At 35.7% G+C, this 23215-nt stretch overlaps 2 protein-coding genes across 3 annotated transcripts; both read left to right on the forward strand.

The window, feature by feature from the left end:
- The first annotated feature begins 83 nt into the window (after positions 1-83).
- Positions 84-5379, forward strand: ccdc15 (coiled-coil domain containing 15). Its single transcript, XM_077504778.1, has 11 exons — positions 84-190; positions 269-477; positions 631-768; positions 996-1058; positions 1592-1708; positions 1792-1887; positions 2538-2630; positions 2704-2807; positions 3742-3939; positions 4065-4213; positions 4280-5379. The coding sequence occupies exons 2-11, from the start codon at positions 313-315 to the stop codon at positions 4327-4329; spliced, it is 1173 nt and encodes a 390-aa protein (XP_077360904.1). The 5' UTR covers positions 84-190; positions 269-312; the 3' UTR covers positions 4330-5379.
- A 383-nt stretch (positions 5380-5762) lies between these two features.
- On the forward strand, positions 5763-19637 carry slc37a2 (solute carrier family 37 member 2). 2 transcript variants are annotated; one of them, XM_077505380.1, is made up of 18 exons: positions 5763-6351; positions 7962-8043; positions 8132-8222; positions 10677-10755; positions 10837-10972; positions 12086-12162; positions 14027-14193; positions 14269-14306; positions 14392-14532; positions 16089-16179; positions 16250-16312; positions 16408-16493; positions 17607-17655; positions 17745-17818; positions 18038-18116; positions 18197-18294; positions 18372-18436; positions 19415-19637. In XM_077505380.1, exons 1-18 carry the CDS (start codon positions 6293-6295, stop codon positions 19428-19430), a joined length of 1491 nt encoding a protein of 496 aa, XP_077361506.1. In that variant the 5' UTR covers positions 5763-6292; the 3' UTR covers positions 19431-19637. The 2 variants fall into 2 exon arrangements, with proteins under 2 accessions (XP_077361506.1, XP_077361507.1); XM_077505381.1 differs by having other exon boundaries at positions 14431-14532.
- The last annotated feature ends 3578 nt before the right edge of the window (positions 19638-23215 follow it).

Raw genomic sequence — 23215 nt, forward strand, 5'->3', positions numbered from 1 at the left:
GTCATTTTTGTCATAAAGCGATATGTGGCCTGGAAATGTAATTTTTCAAACATAAAGTGGTCGGGTGGCAACATGAATTGCAACTCCAGTGCGTTGGGGGCAGCAGTGAGCCATCGGGATGACAATCCAATACAAAACAGACGACAAGCCAGCGAAACTCAAATGTCCTTTGAACGTCGTTTTGATACAAGTAAATGTAAATTTACAGTTTTATTTTTCGCTTTAACTAACACATTGATGTTAACGCAACACTCTTCCCTGAAACAAGTTCGTTAGTTTCCTTGAGTGAGCGTTAAAGACGTCTTTGCAACCATGCTGGCTAACCGGGCGACGACGGCGAAAAAGATCCGCGACAAAGTTCCCAACAAGCGGGGAAAACAGTACTGGTCCAACGGGGTGTTGGCCGGGAGGAACGAGGCGATCGTGTCCGTGGGAGCCTGGGTGGAGGACGGCCAAGAATTCGAGGAACATCCGAGTGTGAGTGCTTGAAGCTGCACTGCTGCCGTGTGCAAGCCGCTACGTAGCCACGCGGTCTTTAGTTTTATCCTTATCACATTTTACGAGGCAAAATAAGTCAAAACACCATAAATACGGCTCAATAACTATTTTTTGTCCCCCCCCCCCTTTCAGGACTTGGCTTATCAAACTGACAAGCTCCAGGCGGAGAAGCAGAGAGAGAATGAAGAGACACTGCGAAGATTTCAGGCACAAGTGCGCCATCGTGTGGCTATAATGAGCAAGAGGAAGCCACAGGATGCACAATCAGTGGTAACGTTCATGATCTGATTATTTATTTGTCCAATAGGGGACAGTTTAATGACTATTGCATTAGTTACCAAAAAAAAATGTAAATGCATTACTATTACAACCACAAGGCTTATTTCTATAGTTAATCCCCGCTGATATAATGTGTTTTCAACATTATTTTGGACTGAAAGTAAATAAGGTGAATGTAAATCTTCAGTACTAATAGCATCTTTTAAAATTTTGTGCAGGGTCCTGTTAACAGAGGAATCCCCAAACAACATCGTGTGCCAGGAAAGACGAACATAAATGAGGTACAGCAAGATTTATCTTACTGTTGAGTGGTGTTTTTCTTATTCTGAAACAAGTTCCATGTATTATTTATTTATTTAGCATTGGAGTAGTGGATTAATGACGTGTATATTAATATCAACAGGGCAAAAAAACAATTAAGATTGTAGGCCAAGGCACCACTGTAGTCGGAATTTGGCTTTGTATGATGCTGAGAAGACTCTAACCTGAGATTAGATTTTCTTGAGACAGACTGTGAGGTAGGAAGAGTTGAATGTGAATGTTGAATATCCAGGAAGACATTGCAAAAGGGATTGATGAATGCGTGATGAAGAGGAGCGGCCCCAGGATAGAGCCCTGTGGCACACCTGAAGTGATTAGGGACAGCAGTGAGATTACTGATTTCAGCTGAATCTGAATCTTTAGTGCTGATGTGTTGACATTATGAATTAAGCCAAAAGAAAAGGCCTAAAAAAGTTCACAATACTTGTGGAGTCACACAAGATTTACTGACATCTCGCATGTTTCGCTTTTTATGATTTTTTTTTTTTTCCAGCTCCGCGACAGCACTAGGCAGGTCCGACTCAAACTGGCGGCCTGCCAGACCAGCCAGTCCGCTGACGAGACGTCAGATTCTTCCACAGACAACTGGAAAACTTCGCTCACTGGACATGTGAGCGTTACGTGTGCCCATTCGATTCTTCCTTTTTAAATGCTGATCATGTGAGGTATCAAAAGGTCATTGTTCCTCAATAGATGACCAAATGTGATGCCCTGAAGGAGGAAGAGGAGGAGGAGGATGAAGAAGAAGAAGATGAAGATGAATCCACAAGCGGTGCCAGAGCCGCTTTGGTGTGTCCAACGCTATTAAAGCCTCAACTTTTAATATGTCCGCCGGTAGTCGCTTGACAACAAAATGTAGTCTTCTTGACTCATTGAGTTCCTCTTTATCTCAAGCCTGACTACATTAAATATAACCCTTGAACTTCACCTTTCTTGAAATAGTTCTACACAGGTCAGGCAAAGCGACCGTGTGCTGTTTTATCCCCTTTGATTCTACACCCACCTTTTTAAGGAAGTTCCAATTATAGCGATTTGTTTTTAAAGGAAGGTGCAAAAGCCTCAAGTCGGATTTAAAGTTTCAGGTGCTTCTAGTTTCTGCCGACTATTTTCACAGCAGCCTGATATCAACATGGAACATTTGACACGTGTCAAGAAAAAATGTTGACACTCGAATGCAATTTCATAGAAGCCTCCATACAATGCAACTTGGGGCGTGTTTCCTGAGTCGATTTGTCCTGAGGCAAGGTCACATGACCGTGCACATGAACATGCATGTATCTGCCTTAATGCAACTGGTGCAAAGTGATAATACAATATCAAGAGAGAGGAACAAGGTCTACTTATTCTCACACAAAAAAATTAGAATAAGGTTATATAGATGACGTGTACTAAAACTGCCTCACATTCCCACATTCTAATCTCATGTTGACATATTTCAGACAAGTGCAAATGTGTGGGACGCATCCACATCCGATCCGAGAATACCGAATGCGCTATGGCCGATACAGGATAAGGAGACGTTGAGGCGACAGGTATCATTCTATAGTGCCTTATCTCATGTAAAAAAATAAATAATGCCATATCTGTTTGTTTGTTTTTTTACAGCGGCAGTCTCAGTTCCTGATGCACCGCCGCCACTTTATGAGCGTCGACCGGCAGCGCGTGAAAGAGAACAACCAGCACAGGAAGCACCTGAAGAAGACGGCGAGGTGACGACGGGCACAATTTGACACGTTAAGACGAGGGATCGTGCCAAATATCGACATCGGCCCTTTTGACAAATCTGAAGGCAGATTAAAGCTGGTATCTCACTGAATGTTTGCGAATGTAGCAAATTTAGGGTTTTCATCAGGATTTGAGAGATGTTCACAGACAGTATTTACTTGTCACAAAGACATTTCAGACATATTCAGACAATTTTTCACTGTCTGCAAAGATCTTTTGGAACCTTTTACGAAGCATGACGAAAACCTCAAATTAGCTACGTTCGCATGCGTTTGTTGCTCATAAATGGAACTTTTCATTTATGGAGTTCATTAAATTTCCACTGTATTAAAAAAAATAATAATCTGCGCGTACTGGGAACACCCTACACTTTTTATTTCAATAATAATTAAAAACAAATCAATAAATAAAGAGAAAGAAAAAGAAGAAATTATGTTGCAATTTTGGAAAACTTTACAGTATAAAATTTTAAGAAACTATTTACTTGCTTACTTTTTAATTTAGCTTAACACAAAGGGCATAACCCTGGATGCTCCCTACAATTTTTGTTATAATTCAATAATAATGAATTTGATAATGATAAACAAAACTGTCAATTCTTTATATGTTTAAAATTAAAAGAAAAATATTAAAATTTTTCTTATTTTTTATTCTGATGCTAACATTTTCTCTTTTACTGCAAGAGAATATTGGTATGAAATATCGGTTATCGGTCTCCCTGACTACTAATAATCGGCATCAGCCTTGGAAAAAAAAACATCAGTCTCTCACTAGTTAAGACTTATGAGGACGTTTAGGAAACGCTGTGGCCTTGAACGAACCCTGGACATGAAGTCAATGCCAGCGTCGCAAGCGTTCATCCCTCTGTTGCGATGCGGGCTTCAAGGTCCTAATTCCTACCCCCTCCCAACACCGAAGGATCAAAGCGGACAAGGAGAAAGTTCGCCTGGAGGAGGAGCGGCAGCTGGAGCGCGCGCGGCAGCTCACGAACGTTCGCCAGCGTCTGGAGGAGCGAGAGATGCTCGTCCTGGCGCGACTCAAGCTGGAGGAGGAGGAGAGGACGGCCAGCTTGGAGAGGAGGAAACGGGAAACCCAGAAAGCCATCGTGGCCAACAGGTAGTGAAAAGTCGGCCACATGGCCCCAACGCACGTACAATCTCATGAAATCCGATACGAAATGTTCCTTTTTTTAAGAAAATGAAGATTTGAGCGATATTTAAACTCCATGAATTTTTGTCCAGGTACATCGACGCACTGCGATCGCAAGTGAGGGACCGAATGGCCGACAAGAAGTCGGACCTCCCGCCGCTGTGCTGTTGCGCATCCTCCTTCTGGGAGTCGCACCCCGACACTTGCGCCAACAACTGCGTCTTCCACAACAATCCCAAAGGTACGACGTCACAAACGCAACTGTGGTGGTAAAAGGAGCTAACGGCCACCATTTCTCCCTTGGCAGAGTACGTGCAGGCACTACATGCGGCCGTGTCGAGTTTAGATTTAAAGTAAAGGATGCTGAAGACCTGCTGAGCAACAATCAAATGGACATCCAACACATTGAAAAACAGGGCTGGGCAAACTTTTGGTGGATGCTGTTAGGACGCTAACTTCCATCACTCAACTCTATGTTTATAGAGCACTTTAAAACAACCACCACTATTTATTTATTTATTTTTTAAGATGGAACCCAGGAGCAGCAGATGCAATGAAAACAGAAGATGCTCCAGAATTGAACCCTGTGGAAGACCATACGTTCCGTTTTACATGTGAATTCATATATTCATCCGACCTCTCAAAATTAATCAACAAGTAATCAATGATCAAATTGATCGACAACTGTTTTAATAATCTAGTGCCGGTAATCATTTGGAGCCATTTTTTTTATTTAAAATTGTCAATATCTTTGGATTTGAGCATATCAACAGTAATTGTTGTTCGCTTTTCTGTCGTCCTTCGTGAAAGATGGCGGTTTATCTTCTCTGTTTAGTCAAAATAAGACATTTGCAAGCGTCTGTTTTTACTTTGGAAAGCAATAACCGAACCAGTAACATAGTTCAACATCAATCCCCCCCCCCCCCCCCCCCCCCCTTTTAACCACTATACAAATAGGAAGTACAAAATAAACACCAATAGTGACAGTTGACCACCGCCGAACCCCTGAGCTCCAATCGAATCCAGGTCAAGAGCCTCTGGTTTAAACAGTGGATTGGCTTTTATGATGATTTTAGATGTTATATAACCTGTGTGTGTATGTTTTTATTTAAGGCTGTTTATGTGCTAATTTAATGAAAAATGTCTGGATGAAACGTTCCCTACAAATTGCTATTATAGTGGAAAAAACATTGGACTGTGGATCGTGTAATTTGATTTGTGAGAATTATTTTTATTTCAAAATGTGATTAAATGTCATTTGATTGCTATAACAATCTGCCTGGTTAGTAGTCACAGGCAAAAGCAATGCAATACATTTAATTACACTATGTAAAAGAAGTACTTGCATTTTGGAAATATCAAAAGTGCCCGGATGTTCGGAATTATTAATAAAGATGACGAACAGAATACGTACATTTATTACTCTCCCCTGAAAATTCTACACAGTACACACAACACACTAAAATCAAGGCTGTAATTAGTGTCTTAGGTTTTTTTTGTTATGTATTTGTACATATTTTAATATTTTTTAAGCATCAGTAAATAATCAAGTACATACCGGAAAATCTACCGAAGTACAGTACCAATGTGTTTTTATGTTGTTCTGTCCTACTACTGTATTGTGTATTCTTATCGAAAATTATTTTATTAGTATCATTATTATTATTAATCATCATCGTTTCATGGGGTTTATTAGTTTTTTTCAATCACGTTTGTTGAAATAGTTTCTATTTTTCTATTTTATTTTTTTAATAGTTCGCGACCTGACTACTTCCTGTTTCGTTGTGAGGTCATCCCCCGATCACGTGTAGTCGGTGACGTTCCGTCTGGAAAATCTTAAGGAATAACCAACCTCTCGCTATTAATAATCGCTCCTCGCTAGCGCACGTCCACTTTGTGAGTTTTTTTTTCGCATCCGTTGGAATTCTTCCGGAGGTCGGGCTGACTCTTATTTAAACTCGGCCACTATGGAGAACGTCTGGATGTTGGCGGACCTTGAATCCCACCAGGAAGCCCAGTGGCCTCTGCTGTCCTCCGGCAGCAGTTAGCATCAGTTCCCCTCTCCAATCAGTGCCTTAAATGTCGGTTTTTGTGAAAGAATAGCTAAACAAGTAAGCACGTTTTTAATTTTTATTACCGAATAATTCATCGTTCATGAGCGCAACAATCGCCGTAACGACACGCTAATAAGCAGTTCGTCGACCTCAGTGGTGCCTTCAGGGTCTCGCCTACTTTTTTCATTATGACTGGAAGAAACGTTTGAATGTTTTTTTTTTTTTTTTTTTTTTTTTGAAACTCCTGACGACGTTTTTCATCGACCATGAAGGCATCCCTGGCCCCCGGCATTCGGCTTATCACATCCTTCTCTCGAGATAGCTGGTAAGTTCACGAAAACAATGACGGGTAAGGTTGTTTTCCATACTTTTTCAGAGTACAGTGAAGGTCGCACTCGCTGCCACAGTGTTGAGAGAAAAAGGACGACTTGGCCTTCTCATCTTATCTCTCCTCGGGGCGGTGAATGATTTGACTAACCACATCAATATGCGCAATCAATACGTCAGTAAAAACAATGCGTCATTTATGTTTAATTAATAAACTTGTTTGTCATATCTTGTGCTCGCCCTCAGGGTTTTATTTACTTTGCCGTCGTGATAGCCCCACCGCACCAGACTCCGTGAAGAAATTTACTATTTTTTCCGCGTTTCTCACCTTACGTCAGTGATTTAACCTTTACCGAATCGATAAGCTTGGATCAATAGAGCTACCGGCGGCTCGTGTGCTCGTTTGCGGCTTTTATAGCTCGAAAAACATTTCGGTTCACCTGACTTGAGGACATTACAGTTAATGAATGACGAAACGTGGATCAATCAATTTTTTTGTATTGCAGTTTCGCTAAAGGAAGCGTGAACAAAATGGGAGTTTTCCCCATAAATTATAATAATATATATAATAATTAAACCTGTATAACTGCATAGTTACCATGCATTTGAATATTTTATTTATTTTATGTTAAAACATTTCCCTGCAATTGGCTGGCAACCAGTTCAGGGTGTATCCCGCCTACTGCCCGAAGCCAGCTGGGATAGGCTCCAGCACCCCGGCGACCCTTGTGAGGAGCAAGCGGTTAAGAAAATGGATGGATGGATTAAAACATTTTTAACAGATTATTAAGAATTGATCTACGTTTGGCTGGCAACTAGTTCAGGGTGTACCCCGCCAGATGCCCAAAGCCAGCTGAGATAGGCTCCAGCACCCCCCGTGACCCTTGTGAGGAATAAGCGGTCAAGAAAATGGATGGATGGAAGAATTGATAGTGCAAATGGGAGCAGTTTCCCCTCACATTATTATATTATCATTTAATGTTTTACGACCAATAAACACTACATAACATCCTAGTTATACAGATGAATGTATTAAGTATTTTTTAACAAGTTATTCCCATTTTGAGGGGCCATTTTGTATGTTATGTTGAAGTTGAATAAGTGCTAAAATAACAAACTAATGCAAAACATTCAAATGTTTTGTATTCCATATCAGGCAGACCTTGCTGTAGTTAGCATATAGAATAGATGATATAATTATTTATTTTTAGTATTTTGGCACATCCGTAATGTTATTCATGAGAGCAACCATGTATAGCTCACAAAGACTGCTGTGTCAGCTGAGAGGCTTCATGAGCTCTTGCTAACTGCATTGTCTTGTTGTTTTCAACACAGAATGGCAGAAACGGGGAAAAAAATGGGAACAAGGCCGTTTCTGTCTAAGGCGGTGTTAAATTTGAACTGTTGCTCGTTCACAGAACAATTTCTTCATTTTGGTGATGACCGACTTTTTGTTAATTGAGACGTTTTTGGCAGCACCGTTTCATGTTTTGGGCCCGTGAAGCTAAAATGTGCTGCTGGAAAAACGTTTTGTTTTTTTTTGCTTTTGCCATATCTGCGTTTCCTTCTTTCGCCACCTCATTCATTCAATCCGCGCCTCTTCCGCAGGTATCGCGGCTTCATCCTGCTGCTCACCTTCCTCTTCTACACCGCCTACCACCTGTCCCGGAAGCCCATCAGCATCGTCAAGGTAAGCTACGGCGTCGGCCGCGTTTGTGTTGCGTCGGACAAATTTGTGTGAACGCGCCCGCAATCCATCCGTCCCGTCTTTTTCCCAGAGCGAACTCCACAGGAACTGCAGCAACGTCATCCGTCCGGCCGACTTGAACATCACCAACAATGTCACGTGGTGCGACTGGTCTCCTTTTGGTAAGTGAGCCGCTAAGTTAGCATCTTTGCTAGTGATAGACCGATATGGTTTTTTCAAGGCCGATACCGATACAGATTATTTGTAGTCAAGTTGGCCGATAACCGATATTTCAAGCCGATATTCATTTGCAGTAAAATGGGGAGGGGGGGGAATTCTTTCAAACTATATATAATTTCTCACTGAGTAACAAATTCATGTGAATGTAGCTCATTTGGGGTTTTTGTTAGGGTTCGTAAAAACGTTTCAAAAAGATTTTTCCGGTGAAAAATTGTGTGAATATGTTCCAAATGTGTTTACGACAAATAAAAACTGACTGCGAACATCTTACAAATCCTGATGAAAACCCCAAATTCGCTACGTTCGCAAGTATCCCCTGCTCAGTGAGCTTTATCGGCCTTCAGATTCAAAACATGGCCGATGCCGATATTTGTCAAAATGACAAATATCGGCGCCGATAATCGGTCCCGGCCGATTATCGGTCTATCCCTAATCTTTGCGTAACATATTTTACCATCAAACAAAAATGTTTAAAACGTTTTGCGCGATGAACGCCCATGGATGTGTCCAGACCACATAAGCTAACAAAATTACTCAAACTAAAATTGAAAATAAAATTGAAAAAATGTTTTCGGGAAAATAAACAGAATATTTATTTTTCTGTTGCAGTACTTCCTCACAGAGGAAGGAAGGTCAAACAGTTGTTTGAAAATTGTAGATTGCTTAACTTTTTTTTGACACAATATTTAGTTGTTTTTTTTAATTTTACGCTTGACAAATACTCTGTATTAGGGGTGTCAAAATTAGTTTGTTATTTTTTAGTTAATTTCAAGTTCCTTTAACGGCACTAATTTTTTTTAACACACAATTCATGACCGACAATTACTTGGAAAGTCTGTACTGGGGGAATGCCAGTCGCAACGCAGCAGACACGTCCACGTCAAAATTTATCAGTAATAAATATAATAATAATTAGAGCTGTCAAACGATTACATTTTTTAATCAGATTAATCACATTGTAGAATTTTGATGAATCATGATTAATCACTGACTTAAAAAAGCTTTTTTTCCCCAACATTTTTGCCCGCTGCACACGCTCATCCTGCTTTTTCTAATCAATTCATTATTTGCATAATTTAAGATGGGAAAAATGACCTACGGCATATGTAAACATTTATTAAATGCTTTGCTTTAATGCATGTAGTTATGTTTATTGCTCAAACTCCAACAGCTACCTTTAATGTAACCATCCACTGTTGGCTAAAAAGGATCATCTGCGGTCAAAATTAATAGTGTGATTAATCTGTGGCAATACAATGATTAATGCGATATTTTTTGTGATTAATTAATTAGTTAACGCTTTAACTTTGACAACACTAATAATAATGCATATATTTGTGGAGACTGGGGTCAAGTTGTATTTTACAATTTAAAAAACGTGCAGAATTTCACACGCTACCTCATGTTAAAGATTAGATAGCTCTTAATAAGAAAAGAAAAATGCACTGAGCTGTCACCAAGGTCTTACAAATGCAATTATGCCATCTAGTGGCAGAAAAATTACCTCCGTACAAATCAATATTACACTCGTTTTTTTTACAGTACATCTTTTTAATTTTGACTCTTAATTTTGACTTTTGAATGTATCAATGACTAAAAGATGCGGCTATATTTCTATTAGTTTTAAAAAAAAATTCCCCCCACTTTTTTCGTTTTTATGTTAGCCAGAGGATGGAACTTTGGGGGGAAAAAACATGATACATTTAGAACAAATGTAAACTGCGATTAATCGTGAGATAACTATTGAAATCATGCGATTAATTACGATTAAAAATTGTAATCATCTGACACCCTATGCTGTATATTTGGAAAACTAAAGCTAATACTAAAACTAATTTTAAAAACTAAACTAAAATGTAACTTTAAAAAAAAAAATTAATTACATTTACAAACCTGCTCTAGTAAAAAAAAAAAAAAAAAATCAAACTAATTGAATAAAAAAAAGTCAAAATGAAATAAAATCAAACTATTATAACCCTGGTCCAGACCTTCCCACTATGAAAATCTGCAATATAGAGAGACTGTATGGCGCCCTTGGGACACATTTAAATATATTTAAACATTAAAAAACAAAATTTTTCAAGTATTCCTTAGCACCTGTTCTCACTTGCTTACCAATTTGTCCAAATAAGAGGCCCAACGTGCTCGCTTCAAGCTGTTTGTTTTGACATTCGTCAACAGCTGATGTTTACTGTAAAAGTGACTCATTAAAAAAAAAAAAAACTGAATGAACTCGTGTATAATATTCAAACAACCAAATGTTTATCCAAGCCACAATATCATGTAACAAAAGTTGGCTTGTTTAATGGTAATATATAACATGACTCACCATAGACAACTAACGGAAATTAGCATAAATATATTTCAATTCCTTTCCTTTTGTGTTCCGTGTCCAGACCAGGACAACTACAAGGCACTCTTCGGGGTGTTGGACAACTCCTTCCTGGTGGCCTACGCCATCGGCATGTTTTTCAGGTGCGTAGCGTCCGATTTGCGCTTTCTCGGTCAGGAAGGCGCGCAAAGCAGACGCGAAATGTGTTGCGTCCGTGTCCGCAGTGGGATATTCGGGGAGCGCCTGCCGCTACGTTACTACCTGAGCTTTGGCATGCTGATGAGCGGCTTGTTCACCTGTCTGTTCGGCCTGGGCTTCTACTGGAACATCCATTCCTTGGGCTACTACGCCGTCATCCAGGTACGCGCACTCGCAGCGTGTTTGCGTTCCGGTTGGAGTTCCCGCTTTCAGCAAGCGGATGCCGTATATTCCAACACGGAGTTATGACTCGTCAGCTAACTTGTGGCTGCTGAATCACATGACTGCAGTCACAAGTCAGGAGTCATAAGTCAGGGATTACGTTGACACACGCACACACTTCAAATAAATATACAAATACGTATACAAATTTAATAAATAAATACATGAATAAAAGTGAATTAAATTAAAAAAAAAAATATATATATATATATATATATATATATATATATATATATATATATATATAATGTATGTATAAAAATAAAAACGATATTATAAAAATAAATGTGGAAATAAATGCAATTATATATAAATAGAATTAAATATCAATCAATAAATAAAAACACTGCTCTCACATTTATTTATTTCATGCTGCAGACGCTCTGTCAATACGAAGTGTTATTCAAATGAGGGGGCGGTCCTTAGCGGCACCTTGCACCTTGAGTTGCTCGACAAGTCGTGGTGACAGTGGATGAGATAGTTGTGTATTGCTGGAGCTGTCCATGCAAGCCGGCGAGACTTCCTTGTTCACTGACCCGCTCAATCGACTACTGAAAGGTAGTTTGCGACGGCGCAGTCCAACCTAAGACACGCTTAGGACCGCCCCCTCATTTGAATAACATTTTGTCCTGACCAGAGTGTATGCAGCATGAAAGTAATACATGGGAGAGCAGAGGTTGTTTTTTTTAAATTGACTGATATTTAATTCTATATATAGATTTATTTTTGTATTTTTTCCACATTTATTTTTGTATTTTTATTTTTTGAATTTTGTTTTTAATTTAGTTTTTTTTTGTTTTTTTGTTTTATTTAATGATTTATGGACATATATTTTTTGTTTTTGTTTAATTTATATTTTGTATTTAATTTTTAAATTATATTTATTAATATCTGTTTTTATTTTCACTTTTATTCCTTTATTTATTTACTTATTCATGAATTTGTTTTTAATTTTGGTAGATTTGGTCCTCCATCATACACACTGTGCATAGCTGGGGCGGTGGGGTCACAAGGCTGTTTTTTTTTCTGCACTCATGTATCCACCCCCCGCAGGTGTTCAACGGGTTGATGCAGACGACCGGCTGGCCGGCCGTGGTGGCCTGCGTCGGCAACTGGTTCGGAAAGGGGAAGTGAGTACAACAACAGCCCCACCCCACTCCCCCTTACTGATGACTCGGCATTGTCTCCGCCGCGTGCGCCGCGATCCGGCTTAACAAATTCCCACCCCGAGCGCCGAAGCACTTCTTGTTAGAAGTGCAGCCAAGCATTGCCACGCTGCGCCGCACATCAGAATGAACACACTTGCTTTTCCAGTCAGTCACCTTCATGAAATTAACCTTGAGGGAATAGTTGAAGCAAAGGTGCGGAAATTTTCCACCTCGCAAGATGGAAATTGGGGAAGCAAAGCAAATGTTGACTTGAGTCAGCGTTCCAGTGAGCCGGAGAGGAAGTTCCGTTCAAAAGGCACACGACATTTATTTTAAGATGTGAAGTGGCTACAAAGTCGTACGTTAGCCATCAAGATTCCGGCATTGTTGCTAAAATAGGCTCAGCACATTTGTACCGCTAAGCCAGCAATAGGGAATTTCTGCTATTATTGTGGGAATGCTAAAGCATTTTTATTCTCCACACTTTTTTGCCGCCTCACAACTCCCACATCATACTTCCAATTTACATTGTTCACATTTCAACTAGCTTAAAAAATTCACGCCTCCCAGGGTATATATATCGTCTGATTCCACATTACTTACAGTATTTGCACAATTTAACATTTAATATCAACTTTTCCTCATTCATTTTCAATGGGACAGACATTGAACTTTTTCTAAGTATCACTTTCCACGCCCACTTCCATATATATATATAATTTATCATCATTACCAGGTGTCTGATACTGCTCGGTGACACACTTGGTAAAGCGCATTGTCCAGTAACCAGGAAGTTATCATTTCATAATTTATCTCTCAATTTGCTTTCAGCATTCCCACTCAATTTCTCCAGAAATTGCACTTAGTCTAGTTATTATTATTAGTAGTAGTATCACTTAAATTAACAGTTGCAGGTAAATAATTTAAAGTGCATGTCAGCCATGTTTGTGGAATGTGTTGCAGGATCTTTTTCAAGCGTGTCGCCGCACGCCGGCCATGTTTGCTGAGTGTGTTGCCGCATAGCCGCGATGTTTGGAAAAGTGAACCGAATAGTGAGAATTCCCAAGTACTGGTACTGTAATTTATGGAAGCCCCATTCCCGCCAGTAAAAAAAAAACAAAAAAAACAAAAAAACTATTTTTTATTTTTTATTTTATTATTTTTTTTAATTTTATTTTATTTTATTTTATATTATTTTTTTAGAAGAATCCACCAGTGGCGAAAACAAAATATTTTTTTTCCCCACTGATGGATTCTTTAAAAAATAAATAAATAAATAAATAAATAACTACATAATAACAAAAAACACTTTGTTTTACACTGGTGGATTGTGACGGTGTTATTTAAAAAAATAAAAAAAATAAAAATAAAAAATAAAAATCCTCCCACTAGCGGAAACGGCCCTCTCGGGTTTCTATTTGAGGTTCATGGTTTCAAATTAGGGTTAGCTTCAAAATATGGTTTCAAAGTATGGTGTCACATTAGAGTTAGGGTTTCCAAAGAGAGTTTAAAACAAGGTTTAGGGTTTCAAAGTAGGGTATCGAATTAGGGTTTCCAAGTAGGGTGTTAAATTATAGTAAGGGTTGCAAAGTACCGTTTAAAACTAGGGCTTGGGTTTCAAAGTGGCATTTCTAAGTAGAGTTATGGCTTCAAAGTACGGTGTCAAATTAGGTTTAGGGTCTCAAGTTAGGGATTGGGTTTCAAATTAAGGTCTCAAAATAGGCTTGGGTTTTCAAATTCTTTCTGGAAAGTAGGTTTCGGTTTTCAGAGTCGTGTTTGAAACTGAGGATTTTGCGCGCCCTGTCGTCCTGTGGCGTTGAGTGACGCGCGTTGCGGCTGTGGCCAGGCGCGGCTTCATCATGGGCGTGTGGAACTCGCACACGTCGGTGGGAAACATCCTGGGCTCGCTCATCGCCGGCGTCTTTGTCTCGTCGGCGTGGGGCCTCTCCTTCGTCGTGCCCGGCCTCATCATCGCCTCCACCGGCGTCCTCTGCTTCTTCTTCCTGGTCGAGAGTGAGTTGCCCCGCCCCCAAACCGCCGCCTTCCCCTTTTTGTCCTTCCCACCTGACCGTCCTCCATCCCTTCCAGAACCCGAAGACGTCAACTGCAGCCCTCCCCAGCATCATGTGAGAAACCGCACGGCTTGCAACCGAGCAATGATGCTAGCTAGCTAGCTTAGCGTGTGTCGTGTCGTGTCGTGTCGTGCGTCAGACTGACTTGGAAAGTGGTGAGACCGAGCCTCTCCTGCAGAGTCCGTCGCACGTGGCCAACGGTTCCGTCGCCGTCGACCCGACCGACGCCGCCGACGGACACGCCGAGGCCATCAGCTTCTGGGGAGCGCTCAGCATACCCGTGAGGGATTTTCACTTTCAATTTCATTTGGAAATCAACATTTGTTTATTATACAATAGATATTTCTTTCTTTACACTACATTTTATTTAGTCATATTATTATTATACAGTTACAATATTAACGGGATACTTCACTTATTTAGCCCATTATAGCAATAAAAAGTTAACATTTTGTCTATAATGGATTTGATGTTTTCATTATTTCTCACATACAAATAGTACCCTTAAAAACACATTTTGCAACTTGCTGTCGACTGAAAATGACATCACAAGGGCTCAGGCAACCAATCACAGTCGACAGCAAGTTGCAAAATGTGTTTTTAAAGGTTCTAATTGTATGTGAAAAATAATGAAAATATCACATTTATTATAGGTAAAATAATAATGTTTGACTGCCAAAAATGGCTAAATAAGTAAAGTATCCCTTAAACATTAAATGTAAGATTTTGGTTTTAATATAGAACTTAAGTAGCGATGACATTTAAACGTATTGCGCATAAAGGTTTATTGAGATTATAACCAAAAAGGTGTAAAATGCAAAAAGTCAAATGCAGCTTAATTGCACCACTAGGGGGAGCCCACATACTACAGTTTTATTGTATTCTTTAAAAAATAATTTAACTAATTAACCTATTGATTATCTAATGTTAAAAACGTTAACTGCATATGTGAAATTATTTTAGTAATACTGTACATATTTTTAATTATTTACAATAAATGAATAAAACCATTATTAAATTAATAAAAATTAAGTACAAAATAATAAATGAATTAGGGTATTTATAACATTGATTAACTTAATAATGAAATGAATGGTTTGCATTTTTAGCATTATTTATAATTAAATCATAAATAAATCATAACTAATATTTGTATTAATAACATTGATTAACTTAATAATAAAATTAATCGTTTACAATTTTTAGCATTATTTATAATTAAATCATAACTTAATCCTAACTAATTAAAGATGTTTGACACCACTCTATTTTTTTCCCCCCCAGACTGATACCAATAGGAGTATTCACTTTTTGAGTACTCAGTCTCACAGTTATGGAGTATCGGTACTACTTTTGATGCATAGCACAACAAAAATTTGTAAACAAAACTTTTCTTTCTGACACAGATGACACCAAACTGCCACATTCTCGTGCCGACTACTAACCGAGGATCACTTACTCAATGTCAAATTTGGTTTGTTGCCTTAAGTATTAGTGGCTGCGTATCAGCAGCCTCCACGAGTACCCGATACCTACACAATAAAAGCCCGATATTGCTTTTTTTTTTTTTTTTAATCCACTAACCAGTTAATCAATTATTTAATTTCTTGAAAAGAAATGAATGAAGACAAATGAATAAAAAACCTGCATGAAAGGAGACAGTTCAAAGATGTGATAATACAAAATCGGATCGATGCAAGAGGAACAAGGTCTACTCAAATAAAAAAAAAAACTGCCAGGTTCACAATTCAAATAGCAACTTTAGAGGAGGAAAAATGCAATAAAAATGTCATTTTGAAAGGAGCAATGGCACCAATTTGCGTTGGCGTCCCGCAGGGCGTGGTGGAGTTCTCGCTGTGTCTGCTCTTCGCCAAGCTGGTCAGCTACACCTTCCTCTACTGGCTGCCGCTCTACATCTCCAACGTCGGTCAGTGGTCAACGTCGCACGGGTCGTACACACGCGCGAGGCCCCGTACTCACGCGTGTTTGTCTTTCAGCGCATTTTGAGGCCAAAGAAGCCGGAGACATGTCCACACTTTTTGACGTGGGAGGAATTGTGGGTAAGCTCTCACTTTGTGTTCATTTTGTTTTTTCGCCGTCCTAACTGTGATTTGAGGGTTTTGCCGCTTCATGTTGTGTGTTTTACGTTAATCAGGCGGCATCATGGCAGGCGTCGTGTCCGACTACACGGGCGGGAGAGCCACCACGTGTTGCGTCATGTTGCTCGCCGCCGCGCCCATGGTAAGACTGAAAACTGGAAAACGGATTTTTCAGTTGTACGCCTCCTACACAATTTCAATACATTTAAATGTGAATTTAAAAAAAGCATGATTTAGAGTAAGGCTTTTTTTTATTATTTAAAAGGCTTTTTAAAATTAAATTATTTTATTTTAATTTAAAAAAAGGCAGAATGCATAGTAAGTATTTTTTTTAATTAAAAAAAAACAAAAAAACAAAAAAAAACGAGCATGATTTATAGTAAGACTTTTTCTTTTAATTAAAAAAGCCATGATGTGAAAAAGCTATGATGAATAGTAAGGAGTTTTTTATTTATTTATTATTATTACATGAAATTTAATTTAAATTAAATGATGTATGATGTATAGTAAAACTTGTTTTAAATTTTAAAAATCAATTATGTATAGTAGGCTTTTTCTATTATTGAAAAAAAACATGATGGCTAAGGCTTTTGTAATATTTAAAAAAGACAAAGTATACTAAGGTTTTTTTATTGTTACTTAAAAAATGCATTATTATTATTATTATTATTATATTATTGTAAATATTAAAAAAATAGATAAATTATTGACTGCATTTACTTTTTTACAATAAATCATTTTGACATTTACATTTACATTAAAAATTAATGAGTAAAAAAAAAAAATTCTTGATGTATAGTAAGACTTTTTTTTTTTTTAATAAAAAAAAAACCCATGATGTATAGTAAGGCCTTTTTTTAATTAAAAAGCTATGATTTCTAGTAAGCCTTTTTTTAATTAAATGAAATTAAATTTTAATTAAATCATGTACAGTAAGACTTGCTTTTAATGGAAAAAAAATCAATAATGTATAGCAAGGCTTTTTTTTTATTACAAAAATAGCCATGATGTATACTAAGGCTTTTTTTTTTTTATTATTAAAAAAAGCCATTATATAGTCTTTTTTTTTTTTATTATTATTAAAAAAAAAATCAATGGTATATATAGTAAGGCTTTTTTTTACAGGCTATGATGTAGACTACAGTAAGACTTTTTTTTATTATTAAAAAGTCAACCATGTAATGAATGAAAACACCACAGATGCCATTCGACGGGCTAACGGAAATGCATTAAAATACAAACTCTCCCTCTTCAGCTTTTCCTCTATAACCACATCGGACAACGAAGCCTCGGCACAACAATTGGTGAGTTTGGCTTCGATAAGCAAAATTTAATGCCGAACTTTCCATTAGTCGTCAACAATGACGCATTTTGGTCATTGTTATTTCCTTAGGAATGCTGTTGGTTTGTGGCGGCCTTGTCAACGGACCGTACGCCCTCATCACCACTGCTGTATCTGCCGACCTGGTCAGACTTGAAATTATTTCATTACTGTTGATTTGATTTGATTGACTGTTTTATCGGGTTGAAATTGTGATATGTTCTCGGTTTAGTTTTTATTTACATACTTTGTTTCAGCTCCAATTATTTTTATTTCAGCCAGTGCTAATCAATTGATCCCCCCCAAAAAAAATTACAGACAATATGAAGGTAGCGTATAAATTATTTTTATTTTATTCTTTTAAGGGCACACACGAGAGTCTGAGAGGCAACTCCAGGGCGTTGTCCACGGTGACGGCCATCATCGACGGGACGGGATCAGTCGGTAAGGCGGTCGCCGACTTCCGGCGCGTTAGCATGTTGTTGTCAAATTGTTGCTAACGTGAAGCTGGCGGCGTTCCGCAGGGGCAGCGCTGGGCCCTCTGCTGGCCGGGCTCATTTCGCCGTCGGGCTGGAACAACGTCTTCTACATGCTCATCTCCGCCGACGTGCTCGCCTGTCTGGTAAGAAAGAACAAACGGAGCAGCAACGCATACAAATGCATGCAAACATTGTGACTTGTTGTTGTTGTTTTTCGCAGTTTCTATCCAGGCTTGTTTACAAGGAAGCTCAGGGCTGGTGCGGGCGCATCCCGAGAGTCAGAGGGTGAGAATCGGCAAAGTGTTAAGAAGTCGTCCAGCTGGTTGTTTTTCTTTGGGGGGGAGTTTTATTTAAGATTCAATACAGACACACTCGCGGTAAATGCAGAATTTTTTTTTGAGTCACTCAATGCAGCATTACTCAATGATTTCTGGAAAATATTATTGATGTTAATTATTTATTAATGAATTTGCATTATTTGTTTCATTTTTTTATTTGATTATTTATTTATTTTTATTTTTTTATTTTACTCACTGCTTTTAATGTAAATGTCAAAATGATTTATTGTGAAAAAGTAAATGCAACAATTGCAATTTGTCTTTTTTTTTTTTTAGATATTTATAATAAAAATTGTATTATACAGTGATTCGCTCAAGACAGCGTTACTCAATGGTTTTTGGAAAATTTAATTTATGTTAATTACTAATTAATTAATTTGCATTATTTGTTTGTTTTTTTTAATTTGGTTATTTTGGTATTTTTTCCTCAATTTTAATGTAAATGTCAAAATGATTTATTGTGAAAAGTAAATACAGTCAATTGTAATATATCGTTTTTTTTTTATATTTATAATAATAAAAACTGTATTATACCGTGATTCGCTCAATGCAGCATTACTCAGTCGTTTATGGAAAATATTTTTGTTAATTATTAATTAATTAATTTGTATTATTTGTTTAAATTTTTTTATTTGGTTATTTTTTTTATTTATTTTTTATTTTACTCATTAATTTTAATGTAAATGTCAAAATGATTTATTGTATGAAGTAAATCTTTTTTTTTAATATATTTATAATAAAAACTGTAGTATACAGTGATTCATGTTTTATTTAGTGATGTTTTGTTGCCAGTATTTTGAGGGAACAATACATTTCCAAGGTTTTGACATGACTATGAGCGCTTTCCTGTGAAAAGATATTAAATTTGAGGGGGTGTCCTCACTTTTGTGACCTGCAAACAGATAACGCTGTTTTCTTCTTGCAGGTACAAGGAAACTTGAAAGGTGGAACGACCACCATCACGTGATGGCTCTTCACCATCTGGGACGAAACGCAACTCAATCAAGGCACAAAAGCGATCTTCCAAGTGTTTCTTTTCATCCAAGCGAAGATGTCTCTGTCAAGACACGTCTCTTTTTAAATGTCCAACTACTCACTCTGCCGTGCTTATTTGAATATTCTTTTATCATTAAACTGTACATACATGACTTTGGGGTTTAGTATTGTTTCTGTTTTGTGCTCTCTGGGCATTGCCATCATATCTTCCCTCTCGGATATTAAAAAAGAAAAAACAAACAAGTTTGAACATTGAGAACCAATCAGGTAGCCAGTGTTTATGCTAGTTGGCTCCATGGTAATTAATAAATAATTAATTAATAATAAATAATAGTTAATTAAAAAAAAAAAAAAAAAAACTTAATATAATACAGGATTTATTTTTTTTTAACGATCATTTTTTTAAGATGGGTGGTTTTGGGGTTTTTTTTTTTTTTTTTTAAAGGACCATTTATAGTCAGGATTTTTTTTTAATCGACCAAGGCATATTTTTAACGACCATACATAGTGAGATGTTTAAAAACAAACAAAAAACGACCATATATAGTAGGGCGTTTATTTTTTAACAACCTGGTATTGTACGGAATTTTTTTAAACGACCACGTGCAGTGAGGCGCTTTTATTTTAATGACCATGATAAGGTGTTTTGAAAAAAAAAAAAAAAAAAAAAGTCATTTATAGTCAAGACTTTTTTTTTTAAGGTTTTGTTTTTTTTTAAGGTTTTTTTTTTTTTTTTTATCAAAAAATGTATAGTGGGGCATTTAGAAAAAAAACGACCATGTATAGTAAGGCATTTTTTTATTTTATTTTATTTTAAACAAGGCGTGTTTTTAAAAAAAAAAAAAAAAAAAAAAAAAAGCCATGTATAGTGAGGCATTTTTTATTTTAAGAACGACCATGTAAGACATTTTTTTTATTCTAAAGACTCAATATTGTAGTAAGGCGTGTTTAAAAGAAAACAAAAAAAAAATGACCATCTATAATAAGGCTTTTTTATGATTATTTTAAGAATGACCATGTATAGTAAGGCGTGTTTAAAAAAAAAAAAAAAAAAAAAAAGGCCATGTATAGTAAGGCGTGTTTAAAAAAAAAAAAAAAAAAAAAGACCATCTATACTAAGGCATTTTTTATTTTATTTTAAAAACGACCATGTATAGTAAGGCGTGTTTAAAAAAAAAAAAAAAAAAAAGACCATCTATACTAAGGCGTTTTTTATTTTTATTTAAAAAACAACCATGTATAGTAAGGCGTGATAATAAAAAAAAGACCATCTATACTAAGGCATTTTTGTATTTTATTTTATTTTTAAAATGACCATGTATAGTAAGCCGTGTTTAAAAAAAAAAAAAAAAAAAAAAGACCATGTATACTAAGGCGTTTTTTATTTTATTTTAAAAACGACCATGTATAGTAAGGCGTGATAAAAAGAAAAAAAAAAGACCATGTATGCTAAGGCGTTTTTTATTTTATTGTAAAAACTAGCATGTATAGTAAGGCGTGATAAAAAAGAAAAAGAAAAAAAAAAGACCATCTATACTACGGCGTTTTTTATTTTATTTTAAAAACGACCATGTATAGTAAGGCGTGTTAAAAAAAAATAAAATAAAAAATAAAAGACCATGTATAGTAAGGCGTTTTTTTTTTTTTTTATTTTAAATACAACCATGAATAGTAAGGCGTGTTAAATAAAAAACAAAAAGACCATATATACTAAGGCATTTTTTATTTTATTTTAAAAACGACCATGTATACTATACATGGTCGTTTTTTAAATAAGGCGTGATAAAAAAGAAAAAAAGAAAAAAAAAAAGACCATGTATGCTAAGGTGTTTTTTATTTTATTTTAAAAACGACCATGTATAGTAAGGCGTGTTTAAAAAAAATAAAATAAAAAATAAAAGACCATGTATAGTAAGGCGTTTTTTTTTTTTATTTTAATTTTAAATACAACCATGAATAGTAAGGCGTGTTAAATAAAAAACAAAAAGACCATATATACTAAGGCATTTTTTATTTTATTTTAAAAACGACCATGTATACTATACATGGTCGTTTTTTAAATAAGGAGTGATAAAAAAAAAAAGGAAAAAAAAAGACCATGTATGCTAAGGCGTTTTTTATTTTATTGTAAAAACTACCATGTATAGTAAGGCGTGATAAAAAAGAAAAGAAAAAAAAAAGACCATGTATAATAAGGCCTTTTTTATTTTATTTTAAAAACGACCATGTATATAGTAAGGCGTCTTTAAAAAAAAAAAAAAAAAAAAAAAAAAAAAAGACCATCTATACTAAGTCGTTTTTTATTTTATTTTTAAAATGACATTTTCTTATTCTAAAGACAACCATGTATAGTAAGGCGTGTTAAAAAAATAAAAAAATGACCATGTATACTAAGGCCTTTTTTATTTTAAAAATGACCGTGTATAGTAAGGCGTCTTAAAAAAAAAAAAAAAAAAAAAAAAAAAGACCATTTATACTAAGGCGTTTTTTGTTTTATTTTAAAAACGACCATGTATAGTAAGGCGTCTTAAAAAAAAAAAAAAAAAAGACCGTCTATACTAAGGCGTTTTTTATATTATTTTTAAAATGACATTTTCTTATTCTAAAGACAACCATGTATAGTAAGGCGTGTTAAAAAAAAAAAAAAAATGACCATGTATACTAAGGCCTTTTTTATTTTAAAAATGACCATGTCTAGTCAGGTGTCTTTAAAAAATAAATAAATAAATAAAATAAAAAAATAAAAAGACCATGTATACTCAGGCCTTTTTTATTTTATTTTAAAAACGACCATGTATAGTAAGGCGTCTTAAAAAAAAAAAAAAGACCATCTATACTAAGGCGTTTTTTATTTTATTTTAAAAACGACCATGTATAGTAAGGCGTGTTAAAAAAAAAAAAAAAAAAAAGACCATGTATACTAAGGCCTTTTTTATTTTAAAAATGACCATGTATAGTAAGGTGTCTTCAAAAAATAAATAAATAAATAAAAATTAAAAATAAAAAGACCATGTATACTAAGGCCTTTTTTATTTTATTTTTAAAAACGACCATGTATAGTAAGGTGTCTTTAAAAAAATAAATAAAAAATAAATAAAAATAAAAAATAAAAAGATCATCTATACTAAGGCCTTTTTATTTGTATTTTTTAAACGACCATGTATAGTAAGGCGTCTTTAAAAAAAAAAAAAAATAAATTAAAAAAAAAAAAAAAAAAAAGACCATCTATACTAAGGCGTTTTTTATTTTATTTTAAAAACGACCATGTATAGTAAGTCATCTTTAAAAAAAAAAAAAAAAAAAAAAAGACCATCTATACTAAGTTTTTTATTTTATTTTTAAAATGACATTTTCTTATTCTAAAGACAACCATGTATAGTAAGGCGTGTTAAAAAAAAAAAAAAAATGACCATGTATACTAAGGCCTTTTTTATTTTAAAAATGACCATGTATAGTAAGGCGTCTTAAAAAAAAAAAAAAAAAAAAAAGACCATTTATACTAAGGCGTTTTTTGTTTTATTTTAAAAACGACCATGTATAGTAAGGCGTCTTTAAAAAAATAAATAAAAAATAAATAAAAATAAAAAATAAAAAGACCATCTATACTAAGGCCTTTTTTATTTTATTTTAAAAACGACCATGTATAGTAAGGCGTCTTAAAAAAAAAAAAAAAAGACCATCTATACTAAGGCCTTTTTTATTTTAAAAATGACCATGTCTAGTCAGGTGT

Source organism: Festucalex cinctus, chromosome 18 (assembly GCF_051991245.1).
Source record: "Festucalex cinctus isolate MCC-2025b chromosome 18, RoL_Fcin_1.0, whole genome shotgun sequence".
Lineage (NCBI taxonomy): Eukaryota > Metazoa > Chordata > Actinopteri > Syngnathiformes > Syngnathidae > Festucalex > Festucalex cinctus.

Excerpts from the sequence above, each read along its gene's own strand:
- ccdc15 (XM_077504778.1), top strand. The coding sequence starts at position 313 with ATGCTGGCTAACCGGGCGACGACGGCGAAAAAGATCCGCGACAAAGTT. Across the intron at positions 769-995 it reads CACAGGATGCACAATCAGTG|GGTCCTGTTAACAGAGGAAT; the intron begins GTAACGTTCATG and ends AATTTTGTGCAG. Across the intron at positions 2,631-2,703 it reads AGGAGACGTTGAGGCGACAG|CGGCAGTCTCAGTTCCTGAT; the intron begins GTATCATTCTAT and ends GTTTTTTTACAG.
- slc37a2 (XM_077505380.1), top strand. The coding sequence starts at position 6,293 with ATGAAGGCATCCCTGGCCCCCGGCATTCGGCTTATCACATCCTTCTCT. Across the intron at positions 14,307-14,391 it reads GCAGCCCTCCCCAGCATCAT|ACTGACTTGGAAAGTGGTGA; the intron begins GTGAGAAACCGC and ends GTCGTGCGTCAG. Across the intron at positions 18,117-18,196 it reads CGACGGGACGGGATCAGTCG|GGGCAGCGCTGGGCCCTCTG; the intron begins GTAAGGCGGTCG and ends GGCGTTCCGCAG.